The sequence below is a fragment of the Squalius cephalus genome, assembly GCF_949319135.1.
Source record: "Squalius cephalus genome assembly, chromosome: 22".
Lineage (NCBI taxonomy): Eukaryota > Metazoa > Chordata > Actinopteri > Cypriniformes > Leuciscidae > Squalius > Squalius cephalus.
Window position 1 is genome coordinate 7,891,844 of NC_137143.1, and position 15,400 is coordinate 7,907,243.

General features: G+C 36.9%; 1 protein-coding gene across 1 annotated transcript; it reads left to right on the forward strand.

The window, feature by feature from the left end:
- The first annotated feature begins 78 nt into the window (after nt 1–78).
- Nucleotides 79–13,508, forward strand: tmem38a (transmembrane protein 38A). The gene is made up of 6 exons (XM_079856792.1): nt 79–344; nt 5,564–5,720; nt 6,676–6,860; nt 6,988–7,075; nt 7,352–7,469; nt 12,698–13,508. Exons 1-6 carry the CDS (start codon nt 221–223, stop codon nt 12,908–12,910), a joined length of 885 nt encoding a protein of 294 aa, XP_079712918.1. The 5' UTR covers nt 79–220; the 3' UTR covers nt 12,911–13,508.
- The last annotated feature ends 1,892 nt before the right edge of the window (nt 13,509–15,400 follow it).

A 15,400-nucleotide genomic window follows, 5' to 3' on the forward strand; every position in this document is an offset into this window, starting at 1 on the left:
TCGAAATGGCTTGATAATCGATTCGGCGCGCGCATGTCGCGGTCATCCAGTAAGTGGCAGTATCTCCTCCGCGCGAGCAGTGTCCGTGTGTGTTGATTTCGCCTCAGTAGTGCGCCTGAGCTTGCTGTGTATTAATAGGCATCTGCATGTGAGTGAACCCTTTCACTCGTGCACACGGCGAGTCTCTTGAAGATCTGTTCATGCGGTAGGGTCGAACATCATGGATGTGCTAGATGTCCTTAATCTGGGCGAAATTGCCCAGTATTTCTCGAAAATGGCGATGTTTCCAGTTTTTGATCTCGCTTATTATATCGTGTCAATTCTCTACCTCAAATATGAACCAGGTAAGTGGAATTGTTGTTTAGAGATAACAACAGAATCTTGCTGTAGAGCTTTATTTTGGTTCAATTAAAATGACGATTTGTTTTATATTTAGGCATTTACATAATTTAGATCAATAGCATGGGCTACTAATTATAATAATTAACATCTTTAATATGAAACAATTCATTCTCAATTCATAGGCTAATTATTATTTTCAACAAGTGTTATGTAATTTGACTCAGGGTTCATTGTAACTCTGACATTGTTTTTGCAATAGAATGCAGAACAGTCCTGTTCGTCCGTAGGCTATTCAATATTTTATCCATGTCTCTACGTCTTAATCAGTATTTTCTCTATGGTGAAGAGTTGTCCCACTCTCGAAGAGCCTCCTCGAAACACGATAGAGTCCGTGCGCATTCCACTGCGAGTCTCACTGCAATAAATAGAAGCGCCCTAAATAGACAGCAGCAGACGAGAGGACAAAACGAAGCCCAATAAATTTGTTAAGCAAATTCATGTTTGTCAGGATCGTTTTACTATGACTTTGTAATTCCTATTATTCTCAATGATGATTCTCTACCTGGACTTAAAAAAAAAAAAAAAAAAAAAAAAATTGAACAAGTAATAGCCTATGTAGGCTATATAACCCGGTTTTTTTTTTTTTTTTTTTTTTTTTTTTTGCATTATGGTAATGAGAATGAGATATTTTTTTATGTGAATTGGGGGAAATGTGCATGCTCAACTGTTTTTTTTAATTTTGGGGTGACATTTTGACTAGTGCAATTCACACATAAGTAATACACCAGCAGTAATAGTTTTAGGTGAGATTTATTTTTCCATGCTTTAATTTAAAGAATTGTCTGATGAAAACGTAAAGTAAAAGTAAACAAGTAAACAAGAAAACAAAAGTAATAGTTGATCACCACAACTTGCCATCACTTAATATATATATTCAGATATACCAGGCCACAGTTATAGAATATAATACTCTCATACCATTTACATACAATTCACAAACTTGTGATAAAGCACCATAGACGGTGAAACATTTGATATACTGCATATATACAGTATATCCACCACTTTGTCCAAACATTAGCCAGTTGCTAGCTGAAGCTCATCCTGTCAGCTGTTTGTGCATGTTGGATGTCGTGGTGTGAAACAGGTCTGCAGTTTGAGACGAACAAAAAGCTTTAGGCTTCTGTTTATTTTTAGGCCACATTCGAGAGGATCATTTTTCATTCAAAATGCCTGTTGGGTGTGTAACTAACCAAGCTACACCTGTTCTGTGAGATGTGTTCATCCCTGGAGATTTCAGAGGGGTGGTGTGGACCCCAAGATCTTGATATACAACATGTCTTAGTGGTGTCAGAAATCATGTGGTAAACCCTACACTGCTTTAGAGAGTAATGTTTTTGATGGTATTCACTGTAAAACAATTGTTGTCATTTTAATGGTAAAAGACTGTACAAATTCAACGGTATTTGAATCTATTACAGATTTTCACCGTATAAAATAAGAGAACTTACTGTTAATTAATTAAAGGGATAGTTCACAAAAAAAAAAAAACAATTCTTTCATCTATTTACTCACCCTCAAGTTTTTCTAAAATGTCGGTAACCAAACAGTTGATGTTTAGTGTAATTTACAGTTAAATTAGTTTTTGGATGTGAAAAAGGACAAATCATCTTATAATTTTCAGCGAAAAACTTTAAATAAATTGACATTGAAATTGACATTCTTAGAAAAGCTCACATTCATTGTTTTTTCATTGAAATAAATAAATTTCTTCTTAGTTTTTTTCTTACCAGTTATGTACAAAGGGTATTATGTTACATCTTATGTTGTTAAATTAACATTTATTTCATTATTTTAGTGTCACTGTGCACCTTCTGTATATAATGATTTACCTCAGCTTAAAGGTATAGTTCACCCAAAAATAAAAATTACCCTATGATTTACTCACCCTCAAGCAGCTGTGTGTGACATTCTTCTTTCAGACGAATACAATCGGAGTTATATAAAAAAATGTCCTGGCTCTTTATAACTGCAGTGAATGCCCGTTTCTGTTTTGAAGTGCATCCATCCATGATAAAAGTGCTCCACACATCTCAGGGGGTTAATAAAGGCCTTCTAGAGTGAAGCGATGCGTTAGTGTAAGAAAAATATCCATATTTAAAACTTTATTGACTAAAATTATAACCATCGTGTTAATCGTGTCAACCAGTATAAAGCTTGGACAGTTTTTAATATAACTCTGATTGTATTCGTTTGAAAGAAGAATGTCATATATACCTAGGATGGCTTGAGGGTGAGTAAATCATGGACTAATTTTCAGTTTTGGGTGAACTATCCCTTTAAGGAAAGCTACTTGTGATGAACTTTTATTTATTATGTGGTTCTATTTATCACCTGTTTTAAGGTGGTTGTCAGTACATTAAAATATTAAAATACATTTTATAAATAATTTTTTAATAAAGTTATAGCTGAAAAACTTAAAATGTTGTGACTGTATTTTTTATGGTCTGGTTTTGGCAACCACAGTTGCAAATATGTTACCATAAATTTCACAAAATTTTGTTTTACATTGAATAAAGTACAATGGGCTCCCAAAGTCTGAGACTGTTACAAGATGAAGAAGAAGAGGAAGACAGGTTTATAGAACATAAACAAGGTTTTATTAAACTAGAAGGCAGCAGGCATAACATTGTGCACTAACACAAATAACAACTGATAACTGAAGAACAAGGAGGAATAGGAATTTAACTACCTTTTAAATTGAGCTAAATGATAAGCAGCTGAGATGAATGGTTAGTGTCCATGGGAACAGATGAGTGGCGGGAAACAAAGAGAAAGAACACATGTGACTGATGAATACAAACTAAAAATCCATGAAAGTGAAACTAATAATGAATGGGTCCAGATATTCCTGACAGAACCCCCCTCCCAGTAGGCACGACCTTGTGTCATAATAGAAGAAGTGAGGGAGGGATGGAGGGGTTTTGGAAGTGGCCAAGGTGATGACACAAGAAAGAAGACAGGAGATGGTGAAGGGATGTTGATATCCGGACAAAGATGAGACCCCGGCGGCGATTATGGTAGAGACGTCCAAAGGAACGGACCTAGAGCCCACAGACGACAGCCCACAGCGGAGTCGAGGGAGGGAGGAGCCAATGTGGAGTAGAGGCTGACGTCAACTGGGGGACGACCGACGGAGGCGGAGGCGATGGATCCCAGGGTGCAGACAGAGAGTCTGCTCCAGGCACAGGAGGCCTAGGCGATGCCGCGGCGACGAGCGTCTGAGGTGAAGCCAGAGTACCTGAGGACTGAGATGATGCCGGTGTGATGTAGGACCGAGGCTTACCTGAAGGTAAGGAGGAGCCCGCTGCAGCCGCAGGGGTGGAGGAACAGAGCATAGCGGAAGATCCGCAAGTCTGTGGCGGAGGTGGAGTGACGACTGACTGAGGGGGAGCCGGTGGAGCGAGGGAACCCAGTGGAGTTGAAAGGCTGAGGGTTTCTGGTGGAGCCAAATGTGGGAGGAGCCAAGGCGGAGCCGACAGGTCGACGGAGCGAGCTGATCACAGGCCGGAGGCAGAGCCACAAGATCCGGTTGCTCGACCTGAGGCTCGACGTTACAGCATGGCATTCCAGGATATATATCGAGGGGCTACAAACCCTCAGCAGAGGTTGGGCTGGAGGATTGCCTGAGAAGGGCAGTGACGGAGGCAGATGGAAACAAGACGAGCTTGAAGGTAATATAAAGTCCAAGCAGGTCCTTGTGTTGTCTAGAAACAGCGATGAAGGTTCTGAACAAACAGACAAATCAGAGTTCAAAAAGTCCATTGTGATGTCTAGAAACAGTGATGAATGTTCTGAAAAAAACAAACAAATTACTGTCCAAACAATTCATAGTGCTGTCTAGGAAGAGTGATGAGGAACATGAAACGGGATGGGGTGGGAGACGATACCTTGATAAGTCCATAAGACGATAAGTCCATCAGCCAGTCCTCAGTCTCTATTTCCACCATTATACCCTAGAACAGATGTCGCAGGCTCACGCCCCTGGTCAGACTCACTGGGGGGCTCCTCTTCCGGGCCGAGGGTCAAAGCTGTCCACATATCCTCGCGCTCTGGCTGATGCGACGGGGCTCATACTATTCCTCCGTGGTCGCAGGTGGTGAAACGGGCTCTGGGTCCGGTGAGTTGATGGCGTCCCTCCTGTTTAGTCCAGAGGTATCTGGGAGGTCTATAGGATGGTGATAGTTAGCCCCGATCCAGAACAAAGGCTTCAGGGTCTCGTCGTTGAAGGGGCTGGTGATGGCAAGACGACAGAAGTTTTCAGTAAAACTCAAAAGATCCAGGCTCTCACAAGTGATCGCAGTGAATTTGGCTGCATCATCCATTGTTGTTCTGACAAGATGAGGAAGAAGATGAAGATGGACGACAGGATTATAGAAGGCAGCAGGTGTAACAGTGTGCACTAACACAAATAACAACTGACAACTGAAGCGTGAACAAGGAGGAACTTAAATACACTGTGGTGATGAACTAAATGATTAGCAGCTGAGATGAATGGTTAGTGTCCGAACGGGTCCAGATATCCAGAGACCACTGAAACACTACTATTTTGCATTTTTCTCATTTCTTATCAAAACCATATGTTGTTAATGTACGTCATTAGCTACTATACACAACTTGAATGAAGCAATTTAAAAATTTGAAGTATGTTGATGGATTTCTGAAACTCTTTGGTGTGTCTGTGTATGAACTTCACAAGTTTATTCAAAACGTATTGACTTTTTGTATAAAGGAGTTAAGTGATTAGTTCACCCCAAAATAAAAATGTTCTCTTTATTTACTCTTTATAACCCTCATGTTGTTCTAAAACCTTTTTTGGAGTATGGTGAACTTTTCGGTGCAATTACAGTACAGTGAACTTTCAGGCTCTAATAAGAACAAAGTACCCTAAAAATATCATAAAAGTACATGAGAGAAGTCAATTTTTTTAATGAATCAGTTAATGCAGTTTTTTGACTCAACTGATCCATGAATCCAGTTCACTGCAACAAGGGAATATTTTCACTGAATAACTATATCTTGAAGTTTCTCCTTTGTGTTGGAAGAACAGAATTGAACTTTTTAAATTAAAGTTTATGGAGTTTTAGACTTTTTTTTTGTAAATGTTAAGTGTTGAAAAGTGAAAGTGTTATTGTCACATGTAATGGTCTGTGTTGATCAGGTGCTGTGGAAGTGTCCCGTAGAAGCCCAGTGGCCTCATGGCTCTGTGCAATGCTCTACTGTTTTGGGAGCTACATACTAGCAGACATCATGCTTGGTGTGTCTCCCATCGACTATTTCCATAACAACAGTCACATCCTCCTGGCCTCAGCTGTGTGGTGAGGATCTTTGAAATGGTTCAATGCATGTCCACTTTGAAGTTACCTCGAAGATCATTTCAAGAACTTTAAGACAGACCTTGATGTAAAATGAAAATTGTGCTTTTGCATCCAGTTTATAACATGATAATAACTTAGTTATAATGTCAAAACTCATTGTAATAAGTCATCTTTCAGAATATTACATCACAGTATGCATATTTTTGAATTTGTAGTAATGTAATATATCACAAAATAGTTAATTTTGCCGGAAATGTAACAAAAAAAAGTAATAAAAAAGAAGTTACAATTAAAACTAAAATTATATTTAAAAAAAGAATAATTTCCAGCAAAAATAATAATTATTGATAGTTTTTTTACCATGTCTATTTTTGATAACCCAATGAAATATCTGATTTGATATTAACTCTTAACTTTTCAAAGTGCTATAAGTGCAGTAAAACAATATTACTAAGAGAAAAAATAATGTTATCAAACAAATAGTCCTCACTGTACATTCCGATTGGATTAAACACATCTGAAGCCATTATAAATAGCTGATATATGACTTGCACAGTTACAATCTATATTAATGTGGTAAGTTGCCAAGAACCTGTACACAACTAAACTACTTTGTTTTACATCCCTTAATAACAGCTCTCTCCACATCTTGACTTATTTGGGATATGTCCCACTCTGCATTTCCACATTTACTCCATGTTTCTTCATTGATTACATGTGCAACTAACGTAAAGCAGTTCTGTAGACTAATAGCTGCATGAATATATCAAAATATATAGCAAAACATTGACCAGCTAACACATTTCTTCCATGGCAAGGTTTATACCATCATACCGCCCAACCCTATTCACTACCTAGTTCACTACCTTTATGAAATCCTCTTGCCAACATGAGAAACTGTAAACAATAGGGTTGTTGCGTGAGTATCTATTTATGTTTTTTCTCTCTTTTTCAGGTATTTGATTTTCTTCTGCCCTCTTAACCTGTTCTACAAATGCGTGGCGTTTCTGCCTGTGAAACTCGTGCTAGTGGCCTTGAAAGAAGTGGTCCGGACTCGTAAAATCGCTGCTGGAGTCCATCACGCTCACCATGCGTATCACCATGGCTGGCTGATCATGGTCATTACTGGTTATGTCAAGGGTAAGTATCTTATATCTCCAGTGGGATTTATTTTTGGGGGTCATGTAACACTTCCATAAGACCCGTTAAAAACTCTTGCTTGGGAGATCTGTGCAGCTCTGCTGATTGTTTCTGTTAATACTCACAGGGTCAGGGGTCGCTCTCATGTCCAATTTCGAGCAGCTGTTGCGAGGAGTCTGGAAGCCAGAGACCAATGAAGTTCTCAACATGTCATTGTGAGTGGTCTGTTCACTAGTGAAAACCTTTGGTGGTACACAAATAGAATGTTTGGAAGTCATCTCTTTCTACTGACATGTTATAGTGAGCATATCTGTTTAAATTATTATTATTATTATTATTTTAAACACCATAAAGTATCAAAAAGGTAGTTCATATGACTCATGCCTTTTTAATCCATCATTCCAGGTCAATGAAATTGTGAGAAAGAGCTGTTTATGTTTTAAATGAATGAATGATATAAAAGTGTAGAATGTGATTCTTGTATTTTTCAGCCCTACCAAGGCCAGTCTTTATGGAGCCATTCTGTTCACACTTCAGGAGGCTAACTTGCTCCCTGTGTCAAAGAGCATGCTCATCTGCCTCTTCACACTCTTCATGGCCACATCCAAGGTAATTCAGCCTCTTTTAGAGAAATTCAGTCAATGAGACAGAACATTTCAATACCTGCACAGCCAAAGACTGATATACAAAGACTTATGAATGGGAGGAACTGCAACATGCAATATGGCGGAATGCATCCCGCCTTCTAAATGAAAAAGTCATTGAGTCACTGCAGCTGCTGTGCCGTTAGAAACTCTGGTTCCCATAGAAGCCGGAGACTTCAGCTGGTCTAACCTGAAAAAAAAAATATTTTTTTAATGCAATTTGACCTTAATAAACAACATCTGTTGGACAGTTCATGTCAGATTTTGCTGCTGAATTAAAATATGTTATTTAATTGGGAGTTCAGCAAGCAGTTTTTGAGATTTCAGGATTCCACCATTCAAGTAGACCTTGGATTGGTCTTGGATGCCTGAAATAGCTGCCCGGAGGCATTGCAAATATGGCCGCTGAGTGAACAGACTTTCCTTGAAAGGGACTTTGGCACAGCTCATTCAATATGGTTAAATAGATACGGTATATATGGGTATGCTATTGAAATCCATCTTCTAAAAAAGGAATAAAGAAAAGCAACGCTTTTTTAGTTCTCTGAACAACTATCCTAAGCTACAGTACTTTCTGAATTTGAATCTAAATTCCTTTATTCACCGAATGCCAATAGATTGTCAAGGCAAATACAGATGTCTTGTTCAGCAGTTTAATCTGTCATTATCGCTTTTTTATATATCATACTGTTGTATTATGAAGTGAACTCTGCTTTGCAAAATAGTCTCTCACATAGATGGGAAGTCTGTTGTTCCAAACTATATGTTGATATTTTTAAAATGGAACATAAAAAGAAACAATTTGAAGAATGTTGTTGCAGCTCTTTGCCATAAAATGAGGAGAATAGCTTTTTCTTTTTTTTCTATATTGATTTGCATTTATTACACACAAACATATACCAGAACCCCCTCGAGCTTAAGTGACGAAGAAAAAAGCATATACTGTATCAGGGCTCAACAATAAGGAGTGCCTGATGGCCCAGGGCCAGCGTTAAACTTTTGTAACTTTAATAAGGATTAATCGATATTTAACTTATACAGACTATGCAGTGTTATTTTACATTTGATTACTTTTTACAATTTCTGTACCTGAAAACTATTATTAAACCATCCTGGAAAAATTGAAAAGCACTTTTTATTTCATTTATGTTTGTTCTTTTGTATTTATTTGTTCTTATTTTATTCTGACTGTTAACTTATCTTTAAGAATATTTGAAATAAATAAGTTAGGCTAGTAGTTCTTGGTGTCACCTTATTTATTAAGGTTATGGGTCAAAAACAGCAGAAATAAATAAATAACTTAGCCGATTTTATTGTATTTTATTTACTTTAGTACTTTTTTTGTGGTGGGGCCACTGGCCCAGTAGAAAAAATCCTTAGTATTGAGTCCTCTATATATACAGTACAGGTCAAAAGTTTGGAAACATTACGTTTTTTTAATATTTTTGAAAGAAGTCTCTAATGCTTATCAAGGCTTATTTGATCAAAAATACAGAAAAAAAACAGTAATATTGTGAAATATTATTACAACTTAAAATAATAGTTTTCTATTTGAATATACTTTAAAAAAAATATTTATTCCTGTGATGAGATTCTTAATCTCAATGTGCTTCTTTCCTGGTAAAATAAAGGTTCTAATAATAATGCAAAGCTGAATTTTCAGCATCATTACTCCAGTCTTGAGTGTCACATGTCACATGATCCTTTAGAAATCATTCTAATATTCTGATTTATTATGAGTGTTGGAAACAGTTCTGCTGCCTAATATATTTGATGAATAAAAGGCATTTATTCAAAATAAAATAAAAAATTCTAATAATATAAATCTTCTTTACTATCACTTTTTATCAATTTAACACATCCTTGCTGAATAAAAGTATTGATTTATTTCAAAAAAAGAAAGAAAAAAATTACTGACCCCAAATTACTGACCAGTAGTGTATATTGTTGTTACAAAAGATTTCTATTTTAAAAAAATTTGCTTCTTTTTTTTATTTTTATTTTTTTTACTTTTTATTCATCAAAGTATCCTAAAAAAGTATCACAGGTTATGAAAAAATATTAAGCAGCAGAACTGTTTCCAACTTTGATAATGAATCATCATATTAGAATGATTTCTAAAGGATCATGTGATAGACTGGAGTAGTGATCCTGAAAATTCAGCTTTGCATCACAAAAATAAATGATAATTTAAAGTAGGCTATAATAAATTGAAAACCAATTATTTTAAATTGTAATAATATATAATAATATTATATTTTTTTGATCAAATAAATGCAGGCTTGATGAGCAGAAGAAACTTCTTTCAAAAACATTAAAAATAGTAATGTTTCCAAACTTTTGACCTGTGCTGTATATCCCAGGTAGCCAAAACGGTTCTGCCCGATAATGGCCCATATCCGGCAGGCCGGAAGAAATAACTCGGGCCGGTTGCGTTTGCCAGACTCGGGATAGAAGCAGGATGAATGACGCCCCAGAATCGTCCCAAATACACTGGCCTGATTCTGGGTGCCAAAACTGCAAGCATTGGGCCACAATCAGGCCGACAAGAATTGAATACTTCCTCGGTACTGGCCGGAGTCTGGGTACTAAAACTGAGCCGACACTGCCGGCATTGAGCCACAATCACGTCTGCAAAAATGGCACACTAAGCCGGTACTGGTCCGAGACTGGGTCCTGAAACTGAGCCGACACTGGGCCACAATCACGCCAGCAAAAAATGGTATATTAGCCGGAGTATTGTTTGCTAAATTAAAACAAATACATGCACTTAATCTTATACAGAATTAAAATCATTTTTGTGTGCTCAGTACAACTTCTAAAATATCCTTTGGCACCTTTGGAACGTACCTTAGGTAGAATTTGTTTGCTTTTGGGCCCACTCTTTTCTCCCCCATTTCTGTCCGAAGCGAGCTACAGCCATCTTTTGATGACCTTTTCAAACACTCCATCTGATGTCAGTATTTGCATTTCTTTATCAGCTTTACAGTGATAATAGGAAATTAATGAAAAAAAAAAAAAAAAAAGACTGTTTTGGCTGTAGAGATCAATCGCAATACTATAGACTGTTACTGATCCAGTTTTTTCTTTCAACATCAACAAAAGCCATCTTTACACTGCAAAGTTGGAACAGAAGTAGCATCTGACATGGCATTTATGCTTATTTACACAGACTATTTAATGCTGTTCAGACCAGCAAAAGGAGACCAGCACTCAACCTAAACTGGTCCGGGTCTGTATGGCCATGTATCAGGATATATATATATATATATATATATATATATATATATATATATATATATATATATATATATATATATATATATATATAATTAAAGTAAAATGAAAGTAAAATCCAATAGGCCTAATAATAAAACAGTAATATGAAATAAAACAACCCTGAGCCAACCAAATCCCCTAAAGAGGCACATTAGACTGCATGAGGCTGAGGAGAATATTTTCAGCAAATGAACTTCATTTACATGTAATTTCTTCCTCACCCATCATATACAAGCTCAAAATGACATAATCATGAGCAAATGACAACATTTCCATTAAGCCGTTGGTGTATGCTTTTTTTTATGTATAAACATCATATATACAAAAATGTTGTGCCAGCTTCCAACCCTATGTATTCAAATTCTTCTCTTCCAAACTTGAACCATTTGAACCAAAGAGTATAGAAGTAACAAGAGGCGAAACTCCGTTGCAGTTTTGACAACAGCCACTAGGTGGCGCTTCGGTAGCGCGGCCGCCATTTTGGACTGAACCAACGGCTTTACCGTTAGCACAACTACTGTACAGCATTAACATTATGTCTGGAAATAATTGGAAACAAAGAAAAAAACAGTGTTCTGCCATCAACAACTACCAGTGTACAACCAATCAACTAGCATTTCATAGATTCCCCAAAGATCCAGAGAGGTAAAGTAGAAAAGGTTTTATTAACTTTAAAGTGAGCTAACGTCAACGATAACAGGTGCTGTAACGTTAATGTAAGCTATCCCATAACCGCAGTAACAGTTTGCTAATAGTAGCCTAATGTTATGTATTTGGTCGAAATTGTCAAGACTCGAAATGGGCTTTTTAAATCGCATACTTTCAGAGATATATGAACACCTAACCTGGCAAATGACCGCTTTATTAATTCATTGTTATCACTAAATTAACCCTTTAACTGTCACCTTTTTTTCGCATAAACATGAAAATCACTATCCAAACTTAAATGGTTGTAACGTTAATTCAAGAATGCTTTGGAATTTAGACCTATGGTTGGTCTTGTTTTAATTTGTCAGATTATTGTTGAAGTGAAATAAATTATGAAAGTGAAACAGAAAAAAGTTATATAAGTTTGAGTTTATTAAAATGTACAAATTTAAAAATATAATTATTTATATTTTATATAAAATATATATATTACAAAATATATTTTACTTTAGAACTGCAAGAAAATGAAAGCAAAAAATCTGAACAAGTTGTGTTCCACATTTTAGGTTGATATGTTGATATCTCGATCCCTCACCCTTTCTGCCGTGCTCTAACGTTACACGGTTTGGAGCTGCGCGCTCTTGCTCGCTCGCTCTAGATTCCGGGTGATTTTAGCTAATTTGCGGGCATCAGGGAGCCGCTATCAATATGCGGGAGACTCCCGGATCTTCCGGGAGACATGGGATGTCTGCTCTAGAGATATTAAAAACTAGAAACTACTTTTTAGTTCATTTAACCGCTTTTGAATTTGAACCGGTATCGTTCAATTCTATGACAGCTGTGTTGCGTTCAGTCCAAGATGGCGGAGCTGCAGCTCTGCGCATGGGGGAGTTTGTTGCAATGGAACGTTCTATTGAGTTTCGCCTCTTGTTACTTCTATACTCTTTGCTTGAACTTTGGAATGCAGCTTGCGTTTCCGGTCTTCACATGCGTATTAAAGTCAGCGGAACAAAAAGTGTAGTGTGACCATCCTTTAACATGTACTGTACACATATCATAGTGTACGCATAAAAAAAGAAGTATACTACTCCAGCAACCGAATAGCAGTGCCCTGGCAACCACCCCCACCATCCATTAGGTCTTTGACATTTTGCTCAGGCATGTACCACTCACATTTTATTGAGAAAATGTAATCAATCTCAATAACTGAGACATTTCTAATGTCATTACTCAAGAACATTTCCTATTGTTTTATTAATTATACAGGTGTTTATGACAGCCCGACACTCTCATGGATCTCCGTTCGCCCTCATTGAGTCCTGGGTGTGCCACTTGCTATTCGGCTCCCCCCTTGGCATTGAAGATGCCCATGATCACCACCATCCCGCACCAGCCGCTGCTGTGCCCCTGTCCCCCGCCAAAACCAAGGAGGAACTGAGTGAAGGAACCCGCAAGAGGAAGTCGAAGAAAGCCGAGTAAAATTACAACACAAAATCATCAACCCAACCTGTGATATGACAGAGCTGCCCAGCTCTGCTTGAGAAAGGAGGGAATTTGATATTAAACCAATGCAAGTTTCTCTTTTAATGGTGCTTTTAAATGACAGACATGCCACATAGGGACTCTGTATATAGCTTCCCCCTCTTTGCCAACATCTGTGTCTTTATTTATTTTCGTAATGTTTGCCATCATTGAAGCCCCATTTACCCCATGCATCTGATAATGTGCAGTATGACAATAACAGATGAATGAATGAAAGGCAGTGAGATGAGAGTTTGAGTTCAGGCTTCACTGAAGGGTCTGTCCAAATAACTTGATGAGACTCGTAGTTCACCGCTGGTTGACCCCATTTCCACAGCACACTGCTGCTTTTTACATCTAGTGGCACTGAAAAAAATATATTTTCAAGAAATAAATTAAAATAAAATATTTTTCAGCCAAAAGCACAAGTTGTTTCAAATTCTTCCAATTGTTTCTGCTGCATTTGGGTTCGCATGACTTAAATCCTGGTCAAATCACTGCCTTATGAGAATGCAGGTTTGAGGATGCAGACAAATAAAATGAGCATTTTTTTGTCGATCGTTTCAGAATTTAAATAGTTTTTCACACATCACACATAATGAATTATTTTGTCAAGTTTATTTGAATGATGAAATTATTTGAATGATTTTCATGACATTTAATAGCTGAATAGTTTTTTTTTATAGGTTAATTATGTCAATCATCAAGATAACCATCACTTTCATGAGAGAGTATTTTTGGTCATTACTCATTATCACAACAGAACTATTTAAGAACAAGTGAATAGACTATTAATACTATTAACTATTAATAGACAAAGTGTTAATATGTGTGTAGACTAAAATTACAGTTGAAAAAATGAACCATTTGTTCACAAATTTGAAGCTATACACCAGTAATAATGACTTTTATTGTCATAGTTCTTTTTTTTTATATATATATAAATGAATAGACTTACCGTCCACTAAATATATATATATATATATATATATATATATATATATATATATTTTTTTTTTTTTTTTTTCAATTCAAACAGAAATTAAGTTGACTGAATGTATTTTTTTAAATCCCTCAAATATATGATACATAAAATTAACCATTTCTTGCCATGAGGATCCAAGGCAATATATTAAATGGATAGTTTGGCCAAAAATGATATTTAACCCATGATTTACTCACCCTCAAGCCGTTCGAGATGCATATGTCAATCTTTTTTCAGACGAACACATTTTCAGTTATTTTAGAAAATGTCTTCGATCTTTCAGTGGTTATAATGTCAAGTTATGGGGTCCACCTCCTTCAAGTCCCAAAATGTGCATGCATCCTTCACAAAAGCAATCCATCCGGCTCCAGGGGGATAAACGAAGGCCTTCTGAGGGTAATCCGTGCGGTTTTGTCGTAAAAATATACATATTTAAAACTTTATAAATGAAAATATCTTGTTTCCGGCAACGGTCGGCGCGCGTTCACGGCAGATGGATGCCGGCGTATGACGTAGGACATAGCGTTTGATTTAGCTATACTTCGTTCTACGTCACAACGCTTCCTACGCTACGTCCTACGTCATACGCCGGCATCCATCTGCCGTGAACGCGCGTCTGGAGCCGGATGGATTACTTTTGTGAAGGATGCATGCACATTTTGGGACTTGAAGGAGGTGGACCCCATAACTTCACATTATAACCACTGAAAGATCTAAGACATTTTCTAAAATAACTGAAAATGTGTTCGTCTGAAAAATGATTGACATATGCATCTCGAACGGCTTGAGGGTGAGTAAATCATGGGTTAAATATCATTTTTGGCCGAACTATCCCTTTAATCATACTGACATAACAATAAATCTTACGTTTTCAAGGACTGCTTAGGCCTACCGAATTGAATGAATCCCCACATTCATGTTATGTTGTTGATTCAGGGCATTTGGAAATAATTGTTTTCAGGAATGTCTTTACTGCACATTAGGTAGATTACAGGTGGCATCATAGCAACAATTGTAAGTTACAATTCTTTCTGCATGTTATGTAATTAAGAAAAAAAAAAAAAAAGTCTGTAAACACAGAAGGAGCTCCAGTGTTTATCTACAATTTTGTCCTATTCAAGACTACATGCTGTTAAACTCTATGCACCAGGTCACACTGACCTTGCTTGCTGTTGTTACATGTCTGGCATACAAAACCTGTAAAATAATGTGATCCATCTATGGCTTTAACAGAGTATCTGATCTGACAGGCTGTTAAATGGTTTAACCAGTAAATTCTCACCTCGCCAGCAGATGGCCACAGAACCGCAGAGATTATAGTCAGTGTCAGGTCAAATCATGTTTATTTATAGAGCTTTTCACAATATAATTTCAAAGCTCACAGAGATGTTTCAATATGATGCATTGTATTTAGGCTACTCTGTTCCTATCAAGGCTATTATGGAGGTCTGCAACATTTTCAT

Bases quoted from the DNA above. Each gene is read 5' to 3' on its own strand.
- tmem38a (XM_079856792.1), top strand. From the start codon at position 221: ATGGATGTGCTAGATGTCCTTAATCTGGGCGAAATTGCCCAGTATTTC. The intron at 345-5,563 runs GTAAGTGGAATT...TGTGTTGATCAG, and splicing joins CTACCTCAAATATGAACCAG to GTGCTGTGGAAGTGTCCCGT. The intron at 7,470-12,697 runs GTAATTCAGCCT...TTAATTATACAG, and splicing joins TCTTCATGGCCACATCCAAG to GTGTTTATGACAGCCCGACA.